Source organism: Rhincodon typus, chromosome 2 (assembly GCF_021869965.1).
Source record: "Rhincodon typus isolate 14 chromosome 2, sRhiTyp1.1, whole genome shotgun sequence".
Classification (NCBI taxonomy): domain Eukaryota; kingdom Metazoa; phylum Chordata; class Chondrichthyes; order Orectolobiformes; family Rhincodontidae; genus Rhincodon; species Rhincodon typus.
Genome location: NC_063333.1, coordinates 80,049,090 through 80,076,085, shown reverse-complemented (window position 1 = coordinate 80,076,085; position 26,996 = coordinate 80,049,090). Strand labels below are relative to the sequence as shown.

Genomic DNA, 26,996 nt, shown 5'->3' with positions numbered 1-26,996 from the left:
TGATGCTGCTTGGCCTGCTGTGTTCATCCAGCTCTACACCTTGGATAACAAGGTGTAGAGCTGGATGAACACAGCAGGCCAAGCAGCATCATAGGAGCAGGAAGGCTGACGTTTCGGGCCTAGACCCTTCATCAGAAATTCAGTAATGTTACACGTCTAATGCATTAGATTAGCACTCCCCTGGTGAGGAGGGAAATAGTTCAAAGGAGTCATCTTTTGACTTCAGTCACCAAGTGGAGAGCCCAACTCATTAAGAGCAGAGATCAGAAATTCAGGCAAGTGCTGTGGATGACTTCCCTTCTGTTAAATAGTTGGAATATACAGTGAAGCGTGTACCTAAATTTCTGATTTGCGCTCACTAATAGCAGCAAAAAGTCAGATTGTGTCAGCGACATATGATGGGTTTTGAAGATAATACTTTGTAGCTATCCCAAAGAAGGACTGCTTTAAAAATTCCAAATTATGAGTAATTATTTTAGCTACTGTCCACTTCATGTTAAATGTGTTCCATTATGCATATTTAAAGTATCTTAACAAATTGATAATGGCTGGTTAGTGTACACACTTCCTGAAAGATTCATCCTTCTCAGAGCACATCACAATTAATCTAACGAATCATAGGCGATCTCTAGCAGAGTCAGAGAATGGTGCCTCTGTTTAATACTGTTGATAAGTACATAGCCCTGAAATTACACAGTGTTACTACATATGTCATGGAAATTTCAGCAGAAGAAGCTAGCAAACAAATGCATTAAATACCATTTGCAATGGTTTCAACTGAAGTTAGAGCAGGAGATGAATTGGCGAATCACAGAATTTTAGGTCCCAAAATTATGAAAAAACCGCGTACTTGGCCAAAGCTACTACTTGACAGAACAATGCATGCCCATGTGCAGACCAATGCTGTTCTTAAACATGCAACACACCATGTATTAGAAATATATAACTATAAATAAGATCAACAGGCCAAAGAAATGAAAGGATATTTGGAAAGATCCCATAAGAGTAGCCTTCAAAGTGCTGTCTGTTTGGAATTTTTGTAAATATTTTTTCCTGCATTTTAGTCTATTCTATGCACTAACTCATGCATTTGCCTAACTCATGTCTCCCTTAAGGGGTTGACCTTTTTGGCCTGCATGCATTTACTCAATCTTATCACTCCCTGTTTAATTTTTTCACGGAAAGATATTCTGACCACACTTCATAGTGAATTACACAAATTCAGTTTTTCAGGGATGGCGGTCTTAAGATACAGTAAAGACATGTATTTCTGTTGTTTAAAAGTGCATCTAAAGAAACACACCCTTCTATAATATAACCTGCATTTTACTAGTAGCATGATGTCATGAGTGCGACTGTGCATGTGCGGGTGGATCATGGTGGCCATTTTTAATGGTGGTATCATCTTTTACTCAGTATTGAAATTATTTAAATTAGAATATATAAAAATATGCAAGCATGATGAGCTGTGATGATTCTGCTATATATTTTTGTTACAACTTACTCTCTTCATTTTGGAGGGTCAACGATGTTATTTTACGTTGCCGTGAACTTGATACTTGGACTCAGGACCTTGGCCTTCCTGCCGTTGTCTGGCTTTCTGGCTTTTTCAATCCTCAATCTTTTCTTACTGGTAAGTTTAACTGGTTCATAAGTTCAGATATAATGCCAACTTTTATCTGAACATTATACAACTACATTTCACAAAGGGACATTTGCCAATATACTATGCTCGGACAGTGCAGCAGTGGTGTTCTGCAGGCTGACTCCAGGACATCTCTGTAGGAGTTTCTTAGGGTAGTATCCACCCACTTTATGTTTCCCCATGCCCTTCAAATGGCAGGCCGTAAATGTCAGCTCTTGTACTTGTCAGTGAGACTTTGTTGCTGTATCAAAGTTTTCTCCATTTGTTCATTTTAGCAAAGATAAAAAATTACATGGGTCACTTCTTACTTGCTTGCTACTCATTATTACGGTCAACATCAAAACACAGTCTGAAGCCTAGCCATTCCATTAACCCTGACAATGCATCCAGCAGCACATTGCAAGGGACCTACACCAGGCTTGTATTCAATCAGCTTTGGCAAGGAACACTGAACAACTATGGCATGTGGCAGAAACAGATTGGAATTACAAATCCAATATTCCGCGCATGTGAGATCTGGCTGATCCTTGCAAGGTCTCCACTTGCTCATTGTTCAGTGGATATTTTCGGTATTTGTCTGAAGGAAGTCTTCTGCTTTTTATCTTCTGGAATTTTTTTTAACCTCATCTCCAAGATGGATACTGAGAGCTGCCTGTATACTTCCCTGCCTTCCATTCACTACCCAGGCCAATCTTCCACTAAAGTTCCCACCTGCCTCTGCCCTAAACTTGCATTGTTTTCTAGTTTCTTTCTCATCTTTCCTCATGCTTCATGGGCTTATCTTGTTAATGAAAAAAACCCTTCCATTCCCTCAACTCCCTTTTACCAATCCAAATACAAAGAGAAACTAGAGAAACTCAGCAGATCTGACAAAATTTGAGGAGTAAATCTGTTTAACATTTCATGTCCACTATGACTCTCCAGAACCATCCAACTTGCCCTCTTGCCCACATTAGCCAATCTTGTAAATGATTCTCTGTTTAGATGTTTTCCCCAAATACTTTACATCTGACCTTTTTATATCCTCAAAAACCATTGTCCTTACACCAAACTCCAAATACCTTGAAACTGCTGTTGCCTCCCAAAACAATGTTAACTTTCAAAGGTTCACATCTGCTCCTATCCTTATCACATACCTAAAAGGCTACTAGTCACAAATGACATCCTGTCTGACTAGAACACAGGTGAAACAAAGAGGCCTCCATCCATTTTGACCTATCGCCCGCCTTTAATATAATGGACTGCACAATCCTGCTCCAGTAACACTCCACAGCGGTCCAGGACTCCATTGTTATCTGATCATGGCCAAAGAATCACTTGCACTGGCTTCTTTTCCTACTCCAGCACTTACCTCCAATGTTCCCCAAAGATCAGACCTTGGCATCATTTTCATCTAAATTCTAGACTTTTGCTTATATCGCCAAAGGGAAGGCATTGATTTTGTGTGCTAATGGCATCCAGCTCTTAACTCACCACAACTACCTCTCCCGTACTGCAATGTTGCTAAATTATCAGGGTTTTTTAAAAAAAGTGATTTAATAAGACATCAACTGCAAGCTCAGCTTCTGTCAATCCCTAATTTCCCTTGAATTGTTTGGCTATTGAGCCAATCATATTGCTGTGGGTCTAGAATTGCCTGTACGCCAGGTGAGGTAAGCACAGTAGCCCTCCTTCTGTAAAGGGCAATGGACGAGATTGGTTTCATAGTCACAGCTTGTGGTTTGGACAAACCTTGGGAGGCTTTACTATTTTTGAGGTGCTACACAAATTAAGTTATAGCATTTAAATCAGCTCGCTCAATTTCAGAATATCATGGCAAATCTCAATACATTAAAATCACGTTTGAATGGCAGCCTGAAGAAACAAAGTTACTGTTCACCGTTGTCTCATGCATAAATAATCTCTTTGCTGGCTGTATATTTTGCCTGATTCATAAATTGAAAATGGAACAATGGCTGATGTTGGAAAGAATATGAATCATCTGGGTATAGGGTAATGTAATGAAGTTACAGCTTAACTAGAGTTCCCAAAGTGAAACGTAAAATAACCCAGCCCTACCAATGATATTACTCAAAAGTTAAAACAGAAAATACTGGATCCTAAGCAGGTCGGAAACCTGGTAAAGACACAAAGGTAGTATTAACAATACAGGTCATATGGTATTTTTCAAATTTTGGCCAATGCCGAAGGAGAAGAATACTAATTGTTAAGTTCTTCAGCAATTATGCAGAGCGTAGCCCGAAAGAACGAGTGGCCTTTGGATAAGATGTGCCTGGCTGTGGATGTCACCAAGAAGACTAAAGAAGATTATAGTCATCCACCAAGGGAAGGTGCCTACGTTCATGGATTGTTCTTGGAAGGTAGATGCAAATGTTAGATTATGACTGAAAAAAAAAACTTAACTGTAATCAATACAAAAGAGATGAAAGTCTTGTTACAAATTAGTTTATCGGTTCTTTGATGATAAAAGAAAAACACCGCAGATGCTTGAAATCTCAAAAACCGAATCCTGGAGAAACTCAGCAGGTGCGGCAGCATCTGCGGAAAGGGAAACAGAGTTAATGTCAAGTCCATATGAAGTTCTAAAGAACTCATTCTGGACTCAAAATGTTAGTGTTTCTCCATCCACAGATGCTGTCACACCTGACTTTCTCCAGCACCCCAATGTGCAATAAAATGTTTAGATACTACTAAAGGCAACTGGAGATTGCATTTACATTTCCAAAACAGCAGAATAAAACAGAACAAAAACCAAGCTCCATCAGTTGTCATCAAGACACAAAGTTGGTCTCTGGAGACTAGATGCAAGAAATATACTGTAGAACTCAGGCTTTACAAGATGGAACAGAAATACTAGAGAGATTATGTTTATTCTATTTTTCAAAGGTTTATATAAAAGGAGGGAAAAGATAAATCTGGAATATTGCATTTGAATTAAACTGTAATAAAGCCAAACTCCAGCTTCAAACAGTAGTATTTTTTCAACAAATCAGGGTGGTAGGGTGGCTCAGGTGTTAGACACTATTGTTTCACAGCACCAGGGACCTGGGTTCAATTCCACCCTCGGGAGACTGTGTGGAGTTTGCATATTCTCTCCATGTCTGCATAGGTTTCCTCCGGATGCTCTGGTGTTCTCCCACAGTCCAAAGACATGCAAGTTAGGTGGATTGGTCCATGCTAAGTTGCCCAAAGTGTCCAGGGATGTTTAACATAGGTGTGTTAGCCTTGGGAAATGCAGTGCTCCAGGGATAGGATGGCAGACTGGACCTGGTGGGATGCTCTTCAGAGGGTCAGTGTGGACTTGTTGAGCCAAATGGCTTGTTTCCACATTTTAGGGATTGTATTATTAAATAGGTCTTGTTCATACCCATTCAGACTCTACATAAATAGTACTGTTATCTGAATCAACTACAAACCTGTCAGCCAATTGCAATTCAAAACAGATAACATTTTCATATTAAATCTTCACTCAGACAAAATTCAGACAATGACACTTTGAAGTAAAATGATTGGTGAAACGTCTCTAAAACACTGATTTTAAACAAGGAACTGTAAAGGAAGTGGAGCCAAAAGGTAAATTGTCCTGGGCTAGAATAGAAAAAAGGCCATCTTCAATTGAATAACAGGATAATTAACCAAGCAAAAACCTGCAGATAAGATTGTTGACAGAGAATCCATCAGAGGTAATATTCAGGGAACTGGTTAGATATTCTTCCAGTTATAAAAATATGTTCATGGTGCATTTGCACAGACAAAGCAAATCAAAGCAAATGTTTTGTTAGATGAAACAGATGTCAAGTCAGACATGAAAAGGGCAGTTAGATCAGTCCCAAAGGCACGTTTGTGAAATTTCTAAAAGAAATTAATACTTCAACATTCATGAGACTAGATAAAATTGAATTGCTGTTTAGCCCAGCACAAGTGTATGAAAATACCAAAAATATAAAGAAATCTTATTACTACTTTTTTTGCCAATATTTTAGGTGCAAGATGGGACATTCAAGGCAGCATCATCACAGAAGCACGTCTTAAAGACCTGACTCCCACAATGCCAGTCATTTTTGTACGGGCCACTCCAGCAGATAGGCAAGAGATGAAGAACATTTATGAATGCCCAGTTTACAAGACCAAAACTAGAGGGCCTACATATGTTTGGACTTTCAATCTGAAGACCAGAGAGAAGCCTGCCAAATGGATTCTTGCTGGAGTAGCGTTGCTTTTATCAGTTTAGAGATAAATTTACAAAAAGAACTTGCCAAAGGTTAGAGGAGTAAAGCATTAACCGGAACATTGAACTGCTACTTCAAGGGCATTTTATTTCTTTCAGTGTGCTCTTGGAAAGGTATTTTAAGCAGAAAGCCTTTTCTTTTGTGGACATGTACCAGAGTATTATGTAATCTGTAGGCAACAGTTCCAAAAAGGCACAATTTTCAAAACCATAAATTTCCTTAAATTAGAAATTCACAAAAGTAACCAATTAATCAGTGAATTGAGGTTGTACACAACAGGCAAAATGCCTCATTATGCTAGCAAGAAAATGAACTATTAAATAGTAGATCTGCAATGACAGTGTATGTCTACAAGTTTAAACATTATAAAATTCAGTGAAACAAGCAGATTTATTTGAATTTTTTAATCAAAGTAAATGATTATACATATAATCGGCATTTTATGCAAGGAAATGCCATTTACAACAGAGGTCCCAACTTCCATGCAGCATTTAAAATCAAAACAAGTCCAAGACATTCTCTTTATTCAGTTTAACGTTTCTTTAGACAGTGAAAATAAAAACACTAACACTTCCAAGTATTCTAGATTAAACTGTAATGACGAATTAGATTACCAAAAATTAAATGTAAAACCATTCATCAACACAGTTTCCAGTTTGCTTGATCTATTCTTGTATTTATGTTGCATGCAACATCAGAAAGAGTGTTGCATCTACACTGCTATAGGATAACATAGAACAGCATTACATCTTCTTCATTGTTCATGTAATCCATGTAAACAAGACATTATTTTTGAATATCAATAAAACAAATATTTGCAATCATCCACGGTCCCTGACATTGCAATAAACGTGAAATCGTCCATTCATATGTAGAATAGATTCTTCAAGATTTAACACAGGATTTGTACAAATATCTGAAAACAAGAAACTTGTCAACTATTACAAAGCTTCGAAAAACACTACAATTCAAGTTCTGCAAACGGCATTTACATTATTTCTGCTGATTATTTTCAAATTCTGGTAAATTACCAGTAGTTGTAATATTAAAATAAAGTGTGCTTTTTATACAGGTTTCATAAAAAAAATAAAGTCAATTTACTACAAACAGCTGTAAGAAGCTTTTTAATTCTTTAACTGTTTACAGATCCTAGTAGCTGCTTCAATCTTCAGTCAGTTGCTTCTGTAAGCTAAAATAGACAAAAGTGAGAGTTTGTAACAACTTTCTATCATTAATTTGAGTTCTTTATGCAAGTTATTTCACGAGTCTAAATCTGATAATAGCAAGAATATTGTACATGAGACTAAATAATCATGTAATTTACATTTTGTAAAGTGACACTCTTTAACAGATCATTCTGTAACTGTTCGAGCAGAAAGGTGACATGATTGTATGACTTCTGCTGAGATTACCGATTTTTCAGAGATTAAAAAAGATTCATTCAGGATGTTGCTTTCTTGATTTACTCCCACTATAGCACAATATAGCCTTATCACAACTCAAATGTAGCTATGAAATAATGTCCTATCATACATCAACAGACCAGAATTTCTCTTTTAGAATTAAATCAAAGCATATCATCATGACTTGTACAGTTAGAAAGGTATAAAATTCAATTTCTGCACTGTCAACTTAGTTAATATCAACCAGAACAAATCACCCTCAGTATCGAGTGGCAAAGGAACAATCATAATCCCACCCACCCGATGCTGCACAAGTTTGCATTTCACCTTGACAGGGTTAATCATGGTTTATAAATCTTTTGCCAAGACTCATCATCTAGGCTCATTTGAACAGTGGCCACTTATAAGGTTGTAAAGCAAAACCTCAATGAAAAGGTGGAAGCGGAAATTAGAGAGGAGAAAAGCTAAACTTATTTCTAGACACATACTCTATTTCTGAAACCAGCCCTTGGAGTACAAACTGTTATAACCAACAGGTGAGAGAATGGTGCATTTATGATAACAATCCCCATTTTTATTTTTGAAATAGTGGTTCTCCCATGTCCTCCCAATTTCATTGCAAGCCCCAGTGGGCCATACCAGCTGTGTCTGACAACATTTTTCTGGAGCTCATATTGAACTTGCAGCAGATCAGGGAACCATCAGCAAAATCAAATGTAGTATATGCCACAGATGCTTGTAGAGCAAACCAGAAATCCTGTGGCCTTTTAGGAATTTACCTGTCAGAATGTTTACATTTGAATTCTGAATGGATTTAAATAAATGGCTTAGAAACCACCCAACATGCACTCAAATTTCAGCAGAATGCACTTCAGTCAGTTTCAAACAAAAAGAAATATACAAATGACAAATCATCACAGACAATCTTCTTAACCTTACTTTCAGCTAAGTAAAATATTTAGTTTTCAAAACCACATTAACTCTATACCTTTCCAAATAGGCTTGAACATTGTCATATCCATAAAACTTTGCCAAATGAACAAGAATGCCAGTGGCACATCGTCCATCCCGACGACGACAGAAGCTACAATTACAGATACCTCTGCAAGGAGGACATACCCAGTCCTACAGAAAGCAAGGAAAAAAACAAATGAGATGATACAAACAATACATTGCAAACTGTCTACCTGTCAAGAGCCTCTGGGACTTAAAAGCCTTTGGGTGGAAGAGTTCAACATAACATACCTTGCTGGGATCTCTGTCAGTAGCCTCACCAAGGTGGGCGGGGGGGAAATCCCTCAATTTGTATGTGAATGCTATTTATCAGGGAAAGGGCCAGCTCCTCTCTATCAAAAACCCTGAAAAATCATATCCCTTTCAGTGAGCCCTTTTGACAAACGAGAACATTTTGGAAACAAAGTAGGCTTCTTCTCATAGATCCCAGCAACAAGCACTAACTAAATCATTCAGGTTACGTTATTTGGGGGTTGGTTAGTTCGGTTAGCGGGACAACTGTTTGTGATGCAGAGCGAGACCGATAGTGTGGGTTCAATTCCTGCACCAGCTGAGGTTAGCATGATAGATTCTCCTTCTCAACCTCTCCCTTCACAGGTTAAACCATCACCGGCTGTCTCTCTCAATTAAGAGAGCAGCCCTATGGGAACTTTGACCATGCTGCCAAGGTAAAGGTAAATCAGCAATCAGGTACCAGCAAGAGCATGGGATGCAATACATCCCACTGTTTCGAGTTCCTGTCTTTGTAGAGGACAGAACTTTTATTGCCACTTCAAGACCAACAGAAATGCCAGCCTATCTGGTTACCAACTCAATCTTTGCCAGACTGTATCTGAAGGGAAGCAAATTTGTAATATCCCTAACCACTGAAGAGTTAAAAATACCCACATACGTTATTGTTGACTTCGGAGCAGCATTCAAAATTATTTCAGACTCTATGTTTTGCTAGATTCAGCTAAGGCAGGGTCAGTGTCTAATGGAATGAACACTTGTGTCCTCTGACCTGATCAATTTTCTCACAGGGCAGAAGAAGTACACTAACCACTGCGTAGCAGCAATGCAATTTATAGTTCTCAAAGAGACTGCCTTTCAGGTGGTGCACAATAAAATAGTACAATTCATGTAACTGATGTGGATATAAAAGACATAATAAATTGCAAGGGAAAATACATCCTCCTTAATAGCAAGAAGCAGCAATAGTCAAAAAGCATTTCCGTTTAAAAAACCGATGCAGACTAATTAAGCTAATTAAATCTGTCTACTGTCAATTCTGATGAATTAATGAAACTGTGCAAAAACCATTAAATGATTATTAACTTACAGGGTTTAGAAGGGCTGATCTCACATTTTCACCATACCGATTGCGCAGACAGGGTCCACAGAATTGTCCCCTCACACCATAGCAATCTTGATTACGGCATATTGTTTTTGTATCGATTGTTTTCTGTCGGCACTGATGGCAAGTGCTGCCCTACAAGTACAGAGGAGTGAACATATTTCCTGACAGCACGACATTAGTGGAGAAATGCTTCGGTGATGGACTATAATTCAGCATTAAGTGACAGAAACGTGGCAGAAATTAACAAATTATCTTAGAGATGCAGATACCATACTCAGTTATTGCCTCCAGAGCAAAAAAAGAGGTACAAATTATATTAATCTGTTATATATTTTCATGCATACTCAAAGCATTATCTATATCTCAAGGAAAATGTAAAACGTTTTGGAATGATTTACAGTTAAACCTGTAAAAATAGTTGATGTTTATTAGTTATATACAGTGCAAAAACAACTATAATTATTAGCCATTATTAATGAAAAAGTGCTACTGTTCTCCATTAGTAGAATTCCCAGCAATGCAGCCCACAGTCACATCAAATCTCATAATTAAATTATTGATTTATCAAGCAGTTAAGAAAAATTTTAGTCATAAAGTCATGCTCAAGAATTTGAGGAGATTACGCAAAAATGTATGAATTACCAAACAACGATCGTAAATTTTATCTTTAACTGTGATTGCAACATTTTCCAAATCCTCTTCAGTTATATCATCAACAGGCCTTGGCTTGCCTTTTGAAGATCTTCTCCTCCTCTTGGTCAGACTTCCATCCTGTTAAAATCCATCAATATTTCAAATTTTGCATTAAATATTAACATGAACTAACATTAGAAATAAAGTTTGACAAATATTCCAATTGTTGTTTATACATGCATAAAAATTACACTTAATGCATGTAGTAATCACATAGTTTTGTCTCAGCTAACTAACACCAGAAACAAGTTTAGACAGGAGAGAATTGTGCCATAATCAACTCTGCTGTATGATACAATTCTAGGCAACACAACAAAAATTCATTTCAAAACACTTTCGTCACCTCAACAAAATGATTTGTGAGATCCGTTCTCAAGCGGAATTTTTTCACTTGGCTCATAAGCTTGGTTGGAGAAATTGCAAACTTTTCTACAGAGAAACCTTCAGGGGGGCGTGCACTTCTGCTTGGATTGACACGACGCTCAACTTTGCCTTCAGAAAATGTTCTCTTTGGCGTTCGTTTTTGTTTCTGGAAAGTAAATGATGCAGCATTTAAATATGAATTTACTCAAATATACATATTGCAGACATAACACTAAGCAGGGCTTAGCTTTAATATACAACAAAAAGCTGTCAAAAAATCTATAAATCACCATTTACCACTTATAATATGGCCATTAAGTAAACAATTAAACTGAAAGATAGCATTTCTGATGTTTTAAAACTTAGGAGGATGCTGCCACTAAGCATCTGGTGACATGCTACAAAGTTTCACCAGTCATGATCAGAATGGATACTTACATTATGACATTTTATTTAGCTAATCCTATCGTCACAGACATCATTAATATTACAACAGGTCAGATGTACTAAATCTGCATGTGATCCTCTTACAAAAAGGAAATACTTCTATTGCACAGAATTTCTTTGTTTCTAACTTGATAGTTAAATCTTACTTAGCCTATAAATTCCGAGTACTTGAATTCAATGACCAAGTACTGACATGCAAATTTGTCAAACAAGAGATAAAATAATTACATAGAAATTATCCATAAATTATGCAGAACTTACTGGTGATGAAGAAGTACATACTTTCATTGGAAAGAGCCCAGGCATCGTTTTTAGTTCTGCCATTAGTTTAGCGAGCTAAAAAAAATTAACACGTTCAATTCAGTCTTTTAGATAATGTAGCAACAATAAAATGTGGCAAGAAAAAAAAATATTAAAAGCACACTACCACATTAAGAGGATAAAGTCACCAAGAACAACAGCATTATTAACAGGCATTATGGTGCATTTCCCCATTCTTAGCTCTTCCAACTGTAATGGGAGCACCATCAATGACACCATACCCCTCATCTGCCATAGTTATACAATTACATTCTTCCTTCACCAGTTATTTTTAAATGTATGCAACTTGTTAGAGCTGACAAGATGACCACACACAATGACACGTTCAGCTCAAATTTCATTCACTGAATTCTGGTGATAGTCTTCTCAGTGTTGTATATCACCAGAATTCATTTATAAACAAAGCAAGAATACATGCACAACTAGTCATGTACAAGATCGTTGCTTCTTTTAAAGAGCAGAAGAGTGAGAAGTTCAGACTGCTTAAAATCATTCAAAAAAAGAAAGCATGGATTTGAAATAGGTTTAGAAATGGTCTTAATCCAAAAAGTGAATAAAACGATGTTTGGTTTAAAGACCACAAACATTGGACGGGTTTATTAAGTCTCACTGTTAACATCAACAGTGTGCTTTGTTAGTGCAAAATACACCCACTACATTTGCTGAAGGGTTTTAAAAGTTTAGTACATGTCTCATATCATCCTTTACATGAAAAAATCTTTAAAGGTGAGAGAAGAGAGATTTAAAAAAGACATCAGGGGCAATTTTTTTTCTTTACACAGAGGGTGGTTTGTGCATGGATTGAACCTCCTGAAGCAGTGGTGGATGTGGGCACAATTACAACATTTTAAAAATATTTGGATAAGCACACAGATAGAAAAGGTTTGAACGGATATAGTCCAGGAGCAGGCAGGTGGGACTAGTTTAGTTTGGAATTATGTTCAGCATGGACTGGTTGGACGGAAGGGTCTGTTTCTGTGCTGTATGACTCTATAATACAGCTCTTTACAACCACACTCCTGCTATAAAATTAATCAGAAAACCAAAGCTTAGAAATTAAGCTGAGACCAAGATAAATGGATTCTGACCAATATACCAAAGGAATCTTCACAATAAACACGATCACTGTTGTCTAAGAAAGTACAACTAGGGAGCAAACTCCAAGGTCAGGGATTCCTTTGACCTCATTCTGGGATTTAATAAAGGATCAATTTGGAGAGGACCAGAGGGACCTGGCTGATGGAATAACCCAAGCGGAGGTGACCTGTGACTCTAAAGGTGGATTATTGTCTGAACCACCCAAGGCAATTAAAAATAAGTAACCTTCCTGACAAAACTACTGGGGACTCTGAAAGACAGAAAAGTTTTATCATGGTTCCCAAAAAACATCAATCTAAACTGAAATTTTCAGCTCTTCAATCATTTTTCTAGAGTGTCATGTTGTAGACAACTGTGGAATGAAACATTGTTGGGATTTGTCAACTAACTTAAAAACGTCCTGATGCCTTGGTGTTTCCTCTATTGCAGGTAAATAGAAAGGTAACATTTTACTTATACACGTCAGAGACAAATCAAATTTTAATGCAAGTAAGATTCCTGCATTGACACAGCAGCAAGCTGTGTTTTTATAATTTTCATGTCATTTCTTTAATCTTAGAAAAAGCCGCACTGTTACACATTTAAAGGCAAACAATGACAAAGTAAACATTTCAAGGCACTTCAAATGTGTAATCTCATAAAAGGCAGCACCATTAATGGCAAAGATAATGAAAACTGTTGCAAATACTCTACCATTTCTTTATTTTCTTTGATGTTCATGGCCCTCTTTAGCAATACATTAGAGTTTTTCTTTCCAGGTGCTGAGTCATCATCTGATTCAGACTCCTCAGATTCCTGGATCTCTCGGTGCTTCCTTTTCACTGGTCGTCTTGTAGGGAATTTAAATGCCACACGCAGTCCAAAATGGCCTTTCTTCGGCATTGCTTCCACCTCACTTTCTATGGACGATTCATCATCATATTCAGTGAAACCTTCATCTTCATCCTCTGTTTCCAAACTCTCAGACTGAAAGAAACACCAATTCATCACAAAAAAAAAGCTAACTAATAGTCTACTGTCTATGACCAGGTAGTTTATGTGCATTTATTAGTGAATGCTTATAGTATCTAAAGCTCAGTAAAGATAAATTCAAGTCAGAATAATGTATTTCCTTATATCTCGGATGTCTCACATGGTGGAGGGGTCAAGCTTTTTTGCAAGTGTGTTTGAAAGTAAAGACGACTTTGCTTTGGCATTTGTAAAGGTTTTGTGAACAGAGTGTGGTATACAACAACCCAACTGTGAATGGGCATGATTCGTCAAGTTACTTTTTATGGTAGTTTCCGTCCATTAAGCTAGCTAACACAATGCTTTTAGTAAAAGAATTGTTGGGTTGTAACAATTCTGGAATTGGACTCTTAAAAAGAATCTAGAGAAATTCTGAATTTCACTTACAACAAGCACAAAGTAGTGTCCAGCAGCTGCCCAACAGAACCAGGTTTTTTTGTATTAGTGAGGTCACCAAATGGAATGAGTGGAAGTCCAGCAGCACCAACACAGGTTGGTGAAAGGGATTGTGATCGCATTAAAGAGAGAGAGAGAGTCACAGAAAGGTACTCAAAGTTACAAACAGGGCCGTATGATTTGAATAGAGTTCAGCTTTCCCTGTAAGTGATATTCTGCATTCTGTTCTATTACCCTGATGTACTTAACATATGGTACAATTTGTCTGATTAGAACACAAAACCATACTTATCACTGTGTCTCCGTACATGTGACAATAATAAATCAAATCAAGTGGGTTCCAGTTTGCTCCCTATTTCAGAACTACTGGCCAACTAATTCACCCGAATAGATTGCATTAGGTAGGCTCTGGGTAACAGATTTGGTCTCCAATTTTCAACTGCCCCTACCGATATTTGCACTGGAAAACAGGAGGGTGGTGGTTCAAGACTACTCTCATTGGACTTGGTAACAGGATTTATTAATGCTGGATTTGGTAGTGACATTGAGTATTCAGCCACTATGTTTACTTTATACTAGTTACTTTTACCAGATAATGCCTGCTCTTTAAGAAAGGACTTAACGTAAAATCTCATACATAAATTAGTATTTTAACAATCGTGATCCTGAGAGGACAGAAGCGTATGGAAGTTCTAAGACAGAATCCAGAAATACATAGGAAAAGAACCAATAACTAGATGCTAATTTAGGCTTTATTACATTTCTTACCCTTAAATCCTCTTTGTCATCAGGTTCAAGAGTACATTCAGGGAACCCTTCAAAAACATAATCAGTTGACCAACTATCCTCGGTGAAAATTTCAATAAGTTCTTCTGTAATAAATTTGGACTGGAAACTCTGAGAACCAAAACACAATGAAGAACTTAGCAATAAATCCAAATTATTAAAGTTATTTAAGCTAACCAATGGTTCGGAGGGATAGCTGCAACAGTTAATACTAACTATGAAACTTTAACAAGGCCCTCAGCCCCAGTTTTCATCCTTTAGTGCTGAAGACCAAAACCATTGGGATTAGAGCACTTTTTGGAACCCATAAAAAGGAGGGCCAAGAGATCAACACCTTTGTACAGAACTCTTGGTTGTTCAATGAGTTCGCATTTTTAGCTGTGCACAAGTCACAGGAGAAGAAAACCTGCTAGCAGTGTGTAAATCACTGAAGAGAAGCTGGCCTGTAGCATTCTAGAGTCAACCAAGTCGCCCATTTACTGTCTCAGATCAGGTTTCAGCCAATACAAAGGCCAATGAAATAACACCAAGAGTTCTGGGGAAGAACAATCCCAAGAGTACTGTCTTGGTTTACAAGCACATTCCAGGCAACTGTTTTCAGTGTTCAGAACATCAGCTCCACTTCTTTGAGCTAGTTCACCGTTTTTTACGAAAACCGGGATCCTAGTTGTTAAGTGGGGAGGCAAGGAAGAAAGATTGCCGCGGGGTGACACAACTAAGTTCCAGGAAAAAGCAAAGTAATAATGGGGCAGCAGGCATGGTCTTTCATCATAGTGGACTCCAAATCATGTTGTCAGGTAAAACAGAACTTTACTGCACTTGACTTGGGAAAGATTGATACTGGGATTGGGTATCTGAAACTAAATGCACACTTCCCCTGAATAACACCACAATCATTAATTTAATGGACAGAAGACAATGTTAAAATTTGTATGTGTCTGCCTCAAAAATATCCAAAGTAACACCATATTCAAGAAAAAGCTAAATCTGTTAACAAAGACCAGATAATCTGAAACATAACAGAAAAATGACAGAAACACTCATTAGTTCAGGCAGCAACTGTGCAAGATAACTCAATTATCTTTCATCAAGTATGTTAAATCTGGGATAAGACGTAGACAAATACTTAAAGTCATACAAAAGCCAAAATATTCCAGCCACTGGAACTTAGAAATTAAACAAAACCAAAAACAACACTGGAAATGCTCAGCTGGTTACCTAGTATCTGAAGTAAGAAAGAGTGGTTAATTTTTCAGGCTGAAAACTGACAACGTTGAAGAAAAGATTCTATGCCAGCAGATGGGAGAAGGGGAATATAAAGAGAGCATAGTCTGTGATAGGGTCGTGGACAGCTGTGATTTACTGCCAAAAGATCTCACGATGCAACACCCAAAGTGGTAATGGATTTGGTCTACAAATAAGCTCAAAACAGCTACATAGCAACCTTCTGAATGCAACAATAAGGGAAGAAATCAATATCACGGACAACCTGAAAAAAAAAGAAAGCGAGACTGAGGTCATCATCTAAAGTTGAACTCAGCCCAAAAGGGGGTAAAGTGACAAAGTGAAAGATTTGGGGCTGCACCCAATGCATGCTTTTAACACTTACTGGAACACCACCAGGACAATGACAGAAGGAGTGTAGCAGCAAGATGGAAAAAATTAAAATTGGAAGCAACCAGAAGCCATGGTCATGCCTATGGACTGAAAATGCAGTTCTGCAAAGCTCAGCCAGTTTGTATTTGATTTTCCCATGGAGAGAAGACTGCACAGAGAGAAACAAATACAGTATTCTAATCTGGAAGCATCAATGATACCTGGACTTCAAGGGTAAAGTCATGAAGACAGATTATAAAAATTAGTCCTGATTTCATAGAGTATCATAGAATCCCTACAGTGTGGAAACAGGCCCTTCGGCCCAACAAGTCCACACCGACCCTCAGAGCATCCCACCTAGACCTATTCCCCTTTAACCCCCCTAATCTAGGCATCCCTGAACATTACAGGCAATTTAGCAAGGCCAATCCACCTAACCTGCACATCTTTGGACTGGATTTCTCTAGAACTTAGAAGGTTAAGCAGTGATTTGATCAAAGTCTTCAAGATATTAACGGGAAAAGACAGGACAGATAAAGATAAGCTATTTCCACTGGTAGGATATTTGAAAACTAGGGTGCATAGTCTAAAACTTAGGGGCAGACTGTTCAGGCGAGATGTTAGGAAGAACTTCTACAGAAAAAGGGTGGTAGATGCCTGGAACTCTCTTTCGCAAATGATACTGGATGCAGAATTGCTTGATAATTTTAAATCGGAGATAAACTTTTATTAAGCAAAGGTATTAAGGGATATGGGCCAAAGGCGCATGTGTGGAGTTAGGCCACAGATCAGTGTGATCTCACAATGTCAGAACAGCCCAAGGAGTTGATTGGGCTACTCTTATTGCTGTGTGAGTAAATTGCTGTTTCAGTGGAATGAATATTTGGGAACCTATAGGTCAGTGTTGTAAAATCATAATTCACTTTGAATACGTTTGGGTTGACCAAGGCCAATCGACATAACATTGCTTGAAACAAAATATACCTGATAGTTCAATGAAAGTGCATGAAATACATGCCATTCTTAATCAGGGATTTAAATTCATAGCCACTGGGCCTATTGATCAGCACAAGCAGACCGTCTTACATGAAAGCAAGCTAATACAATGCTTAGTGAACACAGCAGGCCAAGCAGCATCAGAGGAGCAGGAAGGCTGACGTGTCAGGCCTAGACCCTTCTTCAGTCTAGGCCCAAAATGTCAGCCTTCCTGCTCGGCCTGCTGTGTTCATCCAGCTCTACACCTTGTTGTCTCAGATTCTGCAGCATCTGCAGTTCCTACTATCTCTAATACAATGCTTGCTGGACTTAATAGAAACAAATTTGAATGATATATATGGTAGGGTTCATTTTCACGGTTCACTGTGCCACGCTTATACAGGCTGCCCAAGACACACAAGTGATTTCCCTTTACACCCTATCTAATTTATGACAGGCTCTGCACAGCATCAATCGGACAAATGGTTGAGTGATTTGTTCGCTTTGACCAAGTTATAGAACAGAGTGTGAATTATTCCTTCGTTTATGAAAAGGCAGCCACAGCAATGTCATGTCCACGTGCTCATTTCACATTGCTAGCCTAGTCACCTGTGTGCCAAGCAAGGAAGACAAACACATTTATATTATGCCATTATATCATGGAAATCTAGACATGTCACCATTGTGTCAGCAAGCTTGATGCTGAAAAAGGCATGAAAGCAGTCTAATGGCTAACCTGATCAGATGAATTCTCACAGGTTATTGCACAAACCATGAACCGTAAGTTATGCAGTAGATGAATTTTAGTGCTGTTGTGATGCCAGGAGTGCAGACCATATGTCTAAAGACTAGCAAATCACATCAAAAATCATATTCCTTCAGCTTTCACTACATGGAAGGTACTGACTATACCCATGCAAAACTCACGTATCCAACATTAGAGTCAAGAGAGTAATACAGCATGGAAACAAGCCCTTCGGTTCAAACTGATTAAGGCTGACCATGGTGCCCACTCAGCTCGCTCCAACTGTCTGAATTTGGTCCATATTCCTCTAAACCCTTCCCATCTATTTACCAATCCAAATGTTGTTTAAATGTTGCTACTGTACCTGCCTCAACCACTTTATCTGGCAGCCTTTCCATATACGCACAACTCTGCATGAAGAAATTGCCCCTCAGGTCCTCCTTAAATTTAGGTATGGTTCTAAAATTAGACAACATTTACTTTATAGTCCTGACAGTGCAGCCAGTCTTTTAGAATGGCACACATGCATGCACTGAATGCAACGTGTAACCTTTTTTTAAAAAGATTCGCTCATGGGATGTGGGCATTGCCAACTGGATCAGCATTTATTATCCATCCCTAGTTGGCCTTGAGAAGGTAGTAGCCATCTGCCTTCTTGAACAACTGCAATCTATGTGCTGTAGGAAATCCAGGATTCTGACCTAACGACACTGAAGGAATGGCAACATATTTCCAAGTCAGCATGGCAAGTGACTTGAAGAGGGACTTACAGCTGGTGCAGTTCCCTTGTATCTGCTGTCTTTGTCCTTGGAGATGGAAGTGACTATCGGTTTGGAACGTGGGGGTGGCGGGGGGTGTGAGAGGTTGTAAGATATGGGCCAAATGCTGGCAAATGGGACTAGACTAATTTAGGATATTGGCTTGGTATGGTTGAGTTGAACAAAAGGGTCTGATTCCGTGCTGTACATCTCTACGACTAATTTGATTGGACGGTTAAAAGGAAATACAGTAACTGTGATCTTCCGTGCATTTTCTGATGACATGGTTTTACAGTGCAAAAATGAACATCCCAACATGGGTTAAAATGTTGGTTAACCAACAGTGAACAGGGACGACGGGAAAAAAAAGAAGTTGCTTAGACAAAATTGGTGTACACCAGATGAAATGTTGTGTCCACTTCTTCTGTGTACGGGAATGATTTGGACTTGGGTACGGAAAGTTTCCTCACAGTTAATGGATAAAATTTGGCACCATTTTAGTTTTATGCTTGCAATTTTAGATGTCCTATCACATAAATGCACATTAAAGCTCTACAGGACACAAAAGCTATATTAGAGGGAAAATTCTTTAATGCCTGTCCCATTGAAAAAGGATCCAATATAATTTCCTAAAATTATAAAAAATATAATACAATAGAGGAAAACAATTTCTGATTTAGTGATAAACGAGCAAAAATTATGTAGAGATTGCCATTAAATATGAAATTATGAAAATTTCCATAAAGAATTGTAGCACTGGTTTTATACTTTGAAAGGTTGCGCCAAACAGTTAAGAGAAAAATTGTACACCCATTTGAAGAGGAGGAAAGCTTAAGGCTAAGATGGAAGGAGAGCAGAGGAGAAATTGGTTTTAGATTGGTCATTGTGGAACTCGACAGGTGACCTGCTGTGCACCAAAAACTTGCACAGTTCTAATTCTTGTAAAAAGGAATTCATTGTTTGAAAACAAATATTGAATTGTTTGAGAAGTAGAAGTAGCATTGAGCTCGATGAAAAATAAAGATTTCTGCAAGTGCTCAGCAGGTCTATAAATAACTGGCTGCTGAGAGAACAGTTAGATATAAAAGGGGATCCCCCAGTTACAAATGGCCAACTTAAAAACACAATCCCACACAGGGTTGTAATTTAAAAGAATCGCCATCACGAAAGTTTCCGGTACTTATGAATGACTATTTTATATTGGTCCTGCACCGTATTCCGACTTGCATACAGACTCAAGAACAGAACCCATTCACAACCTGGAGACCCCTGCCTGTAGTCCCTCGTTGAAGCAGAAAATTTAAAGGATTTGTTGAACTCCAAGTCCAAATGAATTTGACGAAAAATTGATACGCCTTTTTTTCTTTTTTTTAAAAAAAAAAAGGGAATGGATTCAGCCAGATTTATTCCATGAATCCAAATACAAGGATGAGTACAAAATATGCATGTCAAGACCCACCACACTAGGACTGTACACCACGCCCTCCCTCTCCCTTAAAGTAGAACAGGTCATATAGAAATGATGATTAGGAATTAAAATCATTCTTGGGAAACAGACATTCTTGGGAAACAGAGGAGTAGAATTGATGCAGGTTTAATGAAAGTTTTGTGAAGGTATCTAACTAATTTTTTTCATTGCTGTGATTTACAAGTTCAAATTGGCTCAATTTCTTCACATTCTTAAGGTGAAAACAACCTTCTGGTAGCACGATCTCATCTGCTGGCTGCTGGGAAGCAAAACCGTCAGGCTGCTTACTTTGCAAAAATATTGTGAAAGTTAACATCCACTACTTTAGTTACAATTTCCAATGCAAAACACCTTTCAACAGATTAGTTAAACATTAAACAAGTGAATGAAAATATCAGCTATTCAAGCCAATATATTTTTCATAAAACTATTACATGCACACAATTTTTCTCAATACATTTTAAAACCAAGAACTGCAGAAGCTGGAAATCTGAAACAAAAGCAAACTGCTGGAGAAATTCAGCAGGTCCAGCAGCATCTGTGGGGAGAAATAGAGTCAATGTTTCGGGTCTAGTGACCCTTCCCCGGAACAGGGTGATAAGGGTCACTGGATCCAAAATATTGACTCTGTTCTCTCTCCACAAATGCTGCCAAACCTGATAAGTTTCTACAGCAATTTGTTTTGGTTTTCACATTCTGTTCTTGATTTGCATTTCAACAATTAAAAACACGTTACCTTAAGAGGACAGGATTAATTACTGCACATCAAGGATGAACTTGAGGCACAATTAATTCACTTACCAACCACATTTTAAACTATAATGGATTAAGTACAGGCTTCCCACTCATTCAGGTAAGTGTTTGGGACTGTCTGGTCAGAACAGAGGCAGCAAACTTTCCAGCAAAGTCATTTAAATTAAGCCTTGAAAAATAATTTTATGTTAACTTACATTAATGCTCTGGTTCAGGTTGTCAACTGCATGCTCCTTACATTCAAAATCTTGAAAGCCCAAAAACTCATCATCACTTGGTGCATCGAAGATGTCAGCTATTAATTTTGGTATCTGTGAATATAGAGGGAAACATAATAAAACAGAACTGTCTCAAAGTGGCATACTTAACAAACGTATGTAGATAATAGCTTCAGCCTCTTCACAAGCAAGTATGAATATTTAATTACAGTAACCTGCAAATCTCTAAGGAGAAAAAGCAAAAAGAACTGCAGATGCTGTAAATCAGTTGAGGAAGTGTCACTGGACCCAAAACTTTAGCTCTGATTTTTTCCCGCACAGATGCTCCCAGACCTCCTGAGCCTTCCCAGCAAACTTTGTTTTTGTTTCAAATCTCTAAGGAATTTGCACTGAAATTATTAGTTTACCACAGGTTTCCTAGGCAGAAACAAAGACAGACATTAAAGTGCAATTGTAAACATTAGACAAGCTTGGCAGTGCATTCTTGTGAAAGTCAATATATTTGAATATTCTACCGAAAACCACTAAACTAGCTCACAAAGGATAATCTTTTACTTGAATGAGGTTTGAGTGTCTCAGAGTAAGGATGTAAGCTTCAGAAACTGAGAAAACACTTGAGGAAAAGTATGTGCAGATATTTCATAGTTATCCTTGTAATTTCTCAAGTTGGCCTCATACAAAACCATACAATATTTTAAAAATAACCTACATTTACACAACATCTTGTGGCATCAGAACATCCCAAATAACTTCAAAGTAGTGATTATAAAAGATGCATTGTTAGGAAATAGAGCAAACCAATGAGGCAAAACCATGCAAGACCCACAGACAACAATAAACTACTAACTGAACATGTCAATAAGTTCTGCAGAAACCAGCAGATCATTAAAATTGACTACAGTAAAATTAACAATTTCAATGTAAAAGCATTACATTTTTAAATATCAAATACTCAAATATCTAAACCAAAAAATGTTCAAGCTAAAAACTTTTGTATTATCATTTTAGTTTCAACGTAAAATGACAAGCTAGACACTTCGACCCTAATCACCAAGAGTACAAGATACGTATGCGAAGACTCTCCATACGAGGATGGCATGCCATTTTGTAACATTTTTATGAAGGCATTTTATTGATCTCAAGAACCTGAAACAATATTCATTCCAGTGGCTTAAACGATGAGACACTCAACAGATTTGTCATGGGGCAGGAAGCCAATCAGCCCATTATGTCTGCACTGACTCTCCAAGTGAGCATTATTACTTAATGCCAGTCTCCTGCCATTTTCCCTGCATATTATTTTGATTCAAATAATCATCTAATGCCCTTTTAAATACCTCAGTTGAACCTACACAATTCCTGGCTGTGCAGTCCAGATCGTAACTATAATCAGTGAAAAAGTTTCTTTCTTGCATTCCATTTGCTTATTTTGCAAATTACTTCATATTTGTGTCCTGATTCCTCAATCCCTTTAAGTAGGAACTGTTTTACCCTGTCTGTTCTATCCAGGCACCTCAATTTGAAAACTGATCAAATCTTCCCTTACCATTCTCTTCTCCAAGGAAAATAGATCTGAGAAGTTGGGACTATCTTCATAACTGAAGTTTTTTGTTCCTGGAACTTATTTTTCTAAGATACTTCTGCACTCTCTCCAACATATTCACTATTACCCATACTGTGACACCCAGAACTGAACACAATAGCCCAGCCAAAGTTTAACTAGCATTTTGTATAAATTTAGCATCACCTCCTTGTCCTTACAGTTTATGCCCTTATTAATAAAGCCATGGATGTATAACTGCTTTCTCCACCTGCCCTGCCAACTTCACTTATTAACAGAAGAATGCATTATGTCCCTCTGCTTCTGCATTCTCTTAACAGTAGCTCGAGGGCTATCATTCCTTTGCTTTCAAATTTTCACCCGTAACTGCTGTTCTCATTCACAGAATGACATTGATCCATATATTCTGGTCTCCGAAAATCAACAATACAGAGATCAGGTACTGGGTGTGAAATCTGAGATGCATGTCAGGAACCTGTGGAAGTCACAACCTGCTGCACTCTAGAAATTACCAAACATTTCAGCTTCCACTGGGTAAATTTCAAGCACTCAATACCTGAAGCAAGTATCTTCAAGTCCAAGGTAAAGTTAGATGACAAAGACAGATGCATGGGACTCTGCTGGTTATCAAGAAAATGTTGTACAGAAAAATCCTGTCAAACTACAGAACTGACTGCCAAACAAAGATGTGTAGGCTAGGTGGGTTAGCCAGAGAAAATACAGGCTGGCTCAGGGTGTGATGCTCTTCAAAGGGTCAGTGCAGACCTGATGGGCCCAATGGCCACTTTCTGCACTGTAGGGATTTTATTATTCTATGACTATGAAATTTTCAGATCTTTTATCAATCAGCCCTTGCAGACTTTAATGTGAAATCAATGACTGGAATTTCAATTATTCACCCAACACAAATGTAATTTTTGTTGTACAAAACAAATGCTCCCACAGCACCAATTCCAGCCATGATCTCAATGTCAATTTCAGTGACCTATTTAGGCACAAGCCAAGCTTCTGACCTCACATCCAAGTCTGCATGCTTTTGTCTGTAACACTGCCCTCTCCATTCCTGCCTCAGTCCATCTGTGTTTTTGTCACCAGCAGATACAATTCCTTACTGGCCTCCCACTTTCATAAACATAATCTCATACAAATATGTCCTGCCCATTTATCATTCTACAAATCCCATCAAAAATGTTCACACTCACTCTCTATCCCCAAAAGCCTATGAACAAATTGCATTGGCATATCACCTTTAACATTGCAAATTACTCCAAACAGTAAATCACAGGAATGTTATCAAAATGTAGTTTCACTCCAAGCTCCACACACTGATTTTCTTTCTCTCCCCCCTCCCAATTTGTTGTTATAGTCAAGAAAAAATTCTGATGGAAGGTTGTGGATTTGAAAAGCTGCTGGCTGACATGCTGAGTCTTTCCAAAATGTTGCTTTTGTAGCAAATTCCCAACATCAGAAATATGTTCAAAACACAAGCTGCTGGAAAAGCTCAGTAGGTCTGGCAGCATCTGTGAAGAGAAAATCAGAGTTAACATTTCGGGTCCGGTGACCCTTCTTCAGATCTTACAGCATCCGCAGTTCTTTTGGTTTTTAGTCAGAAATATGTTGCTTTCATGAGGGCAGGATTAGGAAGAATAACCAAAATACTCAAGTCACAGGCTAATGCTATAAAGTGCGTCTTATAAAGTGCAATACAGACAGAACCAAGAAGAGATTTTCACATGCACACTCTCAACCTCTCTCTCCAACCACACACCAGGCCCTGTTACCTCATAGCCTGCCACTACACACCCCCTGTTGTTAGTCACCAACAGTCCCCATTAACAACTACTCACCCTCCCAGCCTGATCGTTAGCAACTCCTTTGTCTGTCCAACTGTCTTTCTCTCTCTTTGGGCTCTATCCTATAGTTTACTCCCTACCCCACCCACCTCCCTATTTTCTGCATATAAACTGACGTTTTCCCAGTCACTATCAGTTTTGAGGAAGGGTCACCAGACCCGAAACGTTAACTCTGTTTTCTCCTTCACAGATGCTGCCAGACCTGCTGACCTTTTCCAGCAACTTTGTTTTTGTTAGAAATTTTCACAGCCTAGGGACCAGCTAAGGACACCATCAGGGGAGCTGAGATCTGGGAGGGGTTTAGGGGGAAAAGAGATGAAGGATAAGATTAGAGGGATTTTAAAAAAGGGATGAGATTTTTTTTTTAAAATCAAGGAGTTGTCAAATTGGAAGTCAGGGGATCAGCAAACTCAGTGTTGAAATTGTGAAGCAATCTACAGTGAAATCTGCAATTCTCCACACCAGTCTGTTACTAACGTTTCACATCTTTAACTTACCATTAGGAGCCATGTTGAGAGCCTACCAGGTCCTTAGTTCCAGCTTTGGGCTATGGACTATATTAAAGCCTATTCAGAAATTTGTATGCATTTTTAAAGAAACTCCCTACAATAAGTCAGCCCACAAAACTACAGATTCCAGCATCAACTTGTCACAAGCACACAGTGTTTACTGGTTACAGCAAGTAAGAATTATTAGTTTGTAGTGACTTGGCAGCTTCTGGTGACTGACCTTATTTAATTACTCCAATTTCACATGTTATGAAAAAAATATTCTCAACCATTTACACAAAGTGTATACCATGCAATCAGAACATTAACATAGCTTACCACCTCACAATACTTTTGTGCAATTGTTGGCAAAAGTAATTACATTGAAAAGTTATTTATGCAGTATTTACTTTCTTCTTGTTTGCTTACATAATTAAGATGGTCATATCTATTCTTAAAATCTTCCTCTGGAAAACCCAGAAATTCTTCATCATCACTCTGAGTATTAAAGATATCTGCAATCAATTTTGACATCTGCAAAAGAGAAAAATAAGAAAATGAATTGTCCTCTAAAATTCTGAACACAAATTAATTTGATAATTCGTGCAAGTGTCTGCTACATATACCACATCATCTAAAAACAACTAAACAACCAGTTTAAATAATCATGAAAAAAATGCAATTGTATCAAGAATAGAAAGTGCGATAATAGAAAATGAAATCAACTACCATCATTTTGCTACACACGGTTTCCTGTTGTCAAAATTTGCGGTTTTACAAGCGCAACATAAACAAGGAAACAAAAACAGAAGTTGCTGGGAAAACTCAGCGGGTCTGGCAGCATCTGTGGAGAAATCAGAGCTAACGTTTCGGTTTTTACAGACAAGAAAACAGGCTGCTCAGGACCAAAACAAACCTCATTTCCCTGAGACTGATAAAGTGCATCATTTTTTTTTAAAAAAGACAAGCACGTTCACAGTTCAAGTGGAAAGAATCAGTCATCTTTCTGCGGTATTGAAAAGGCATTTCAAAGCAAACTGAACCGTATTCAAAATATGACGACCACGTTTTAAAGAACGTCTAACCATTTCCCACATGTACGCTTACTCGGGGGAACGACGGTTTAAAAGACGAGCATGTAAAACCAGGAGTTCTCTCCAGCTCAACAGGGGAAAACGTGCACATTTCCCGCCAAACCCTCCCAGTCTCAGATTGTTTACACAACAGAAGTGCAAAATTAAAAAAAGCGCGGAGCAGTAAGTAAGAGTAACAATCGCAGGAGCAGCCCGCTGTCTGGATGTGGCCGGTTAAAGCAGTCACTGCTACCCTCACCTTTCTCCCAGTTACTGCAGCCGCCGCTCAATCAGAGCCACCTGAGGAATCCCGGATAGAACGCCGAGACTGCATGGAACCCCGCGGGACAATGGGGATGTTCCAATCATGGGACAGGGGAGGGGGGGGAACAGACACACAGCTCTCAGACACCAAGCTGCTCCTGTCGCCATGCGTTGCACACGAGCAAACTTTCGAGCCCTACTTGTCCGAATGATCCATTTTATCTCCCATCGAGTTTCACATTTTCAACTTCAATTTGCCTACTTCGGTCGTCGGCTCACTATTCTCCCCTCTATCACACCAGTGGTGTGGACCAGCTGCGGGAAAGCGCGCTTGGCTTTTGGCGCGCTAAAAGTCGGGATCCCGCTCAACTTCAGTCAGTACAAAGGGAGAGGGAACGGGAAAGGGAACGGGAGCATGAGGGAAAGGATGAGGAGTGAGGGGAAAAGGAAAGAAAGGAGGGGAGAAGGGAAATAGGAGTGAAGGGAAGAGTCGAGGAGGAGG

General features: G+C 38.4%; 2 protein-coding genes across 4 annotated transcripts in view; one reads left to right on the top strand and one right to left on the bottom strand.

Moving 5' to 3' along the window:
- LOC109913909 (dynein axonemal heavy chain 11-like) overlaps positions 1-7,318 on the top strand; it is a 336,187-nt gene extending 328,869 nt beyond the window's left edge. The window contains exons 66-68 of the mRNA XM_048614118.1: positions 1,521-1,633; positions 3,865-4,005; positions 5,629-7,318. Coding sequence (XP_048470075.1) covers positions 1,521-1,633; positions 3,865-4,005; positions 5,629-5,876 — 502 coding nt within the window. The 3' untranslated portion in view covers positions 5,877-7,318. The remainder of the gene's footprint in view (positions 1-1,520; positions 1,634-3,864; positions 4,006-5,628) is intronic.
- On the bottom strand, positions 6,654-26,574 carry cdca7b (cell division cycle associated 7b). 3 transcript variants are annotated; one of them, XM_020522929.2, is made up of 11 exons: positions 26,490-26,574; positions 25,587-25,691; positions 21,235-21,348; positions 14,725-14,853; positions 13,246-13,518; positions 11,395-11,469; positions 10,667-10,852; positions 10,273-10,401; positions 9,613-9,762; positions 8,266-8,402; positions 6,654-7,063 (listed from the first exon to the last, which is right to left on the bottom strand). In XM_020522929.2, exons 2-11 carry the CDS (start codon positions 25,689-25,691, stop codon positions 7,036-7,038), a joined length of 1,326 nt encoding a protein of 441 aa, XP_020378518.1. In that variant the 5' UTR covers positions 26,490-26,574; the 3' UTR covers positions 6,654-7,035. The 3 variants fall into 3 exon arrangements, with proteins under 3 accessions (XP_020378518.1, XP_048470057.1, XP_048470064.1); XM_048614100.1 differs by lacking the exon at positions 26,490-26,574 and adding an exon at positions 26,265-26,440; XM_048614107.1 differs by lacking the exon at positions 26,490-26,574 and adding an exon at positions 26,243-26,315.
- Between the last annotated feature and the right edge of the window lie 422 nt (positions 26,575-26,996).

Coding starts and splice junctions, on each gene's coding strand:
- cdca7b (XM_048614100.1), bottom strand. CDS start 26,342: ATGTGCACGTTTTCCCCTGTTGAGCTGGAGAGAACTCCTGGTTTTACA. Junction 21,349..25,586: donor GATATGACCATCTTAATTAT/GTAAGCAAACAA, acceptor CTATATTCACAG/ATACCAAAATTAATAGCTGA. Junction 14,854..21,234: donor ACCTGAACCAGAGCATTAAT/GTAAGTTAACAT, acceptor TTTGGTTCTCAG/AGTTTCCAGTCCAAATTTAT.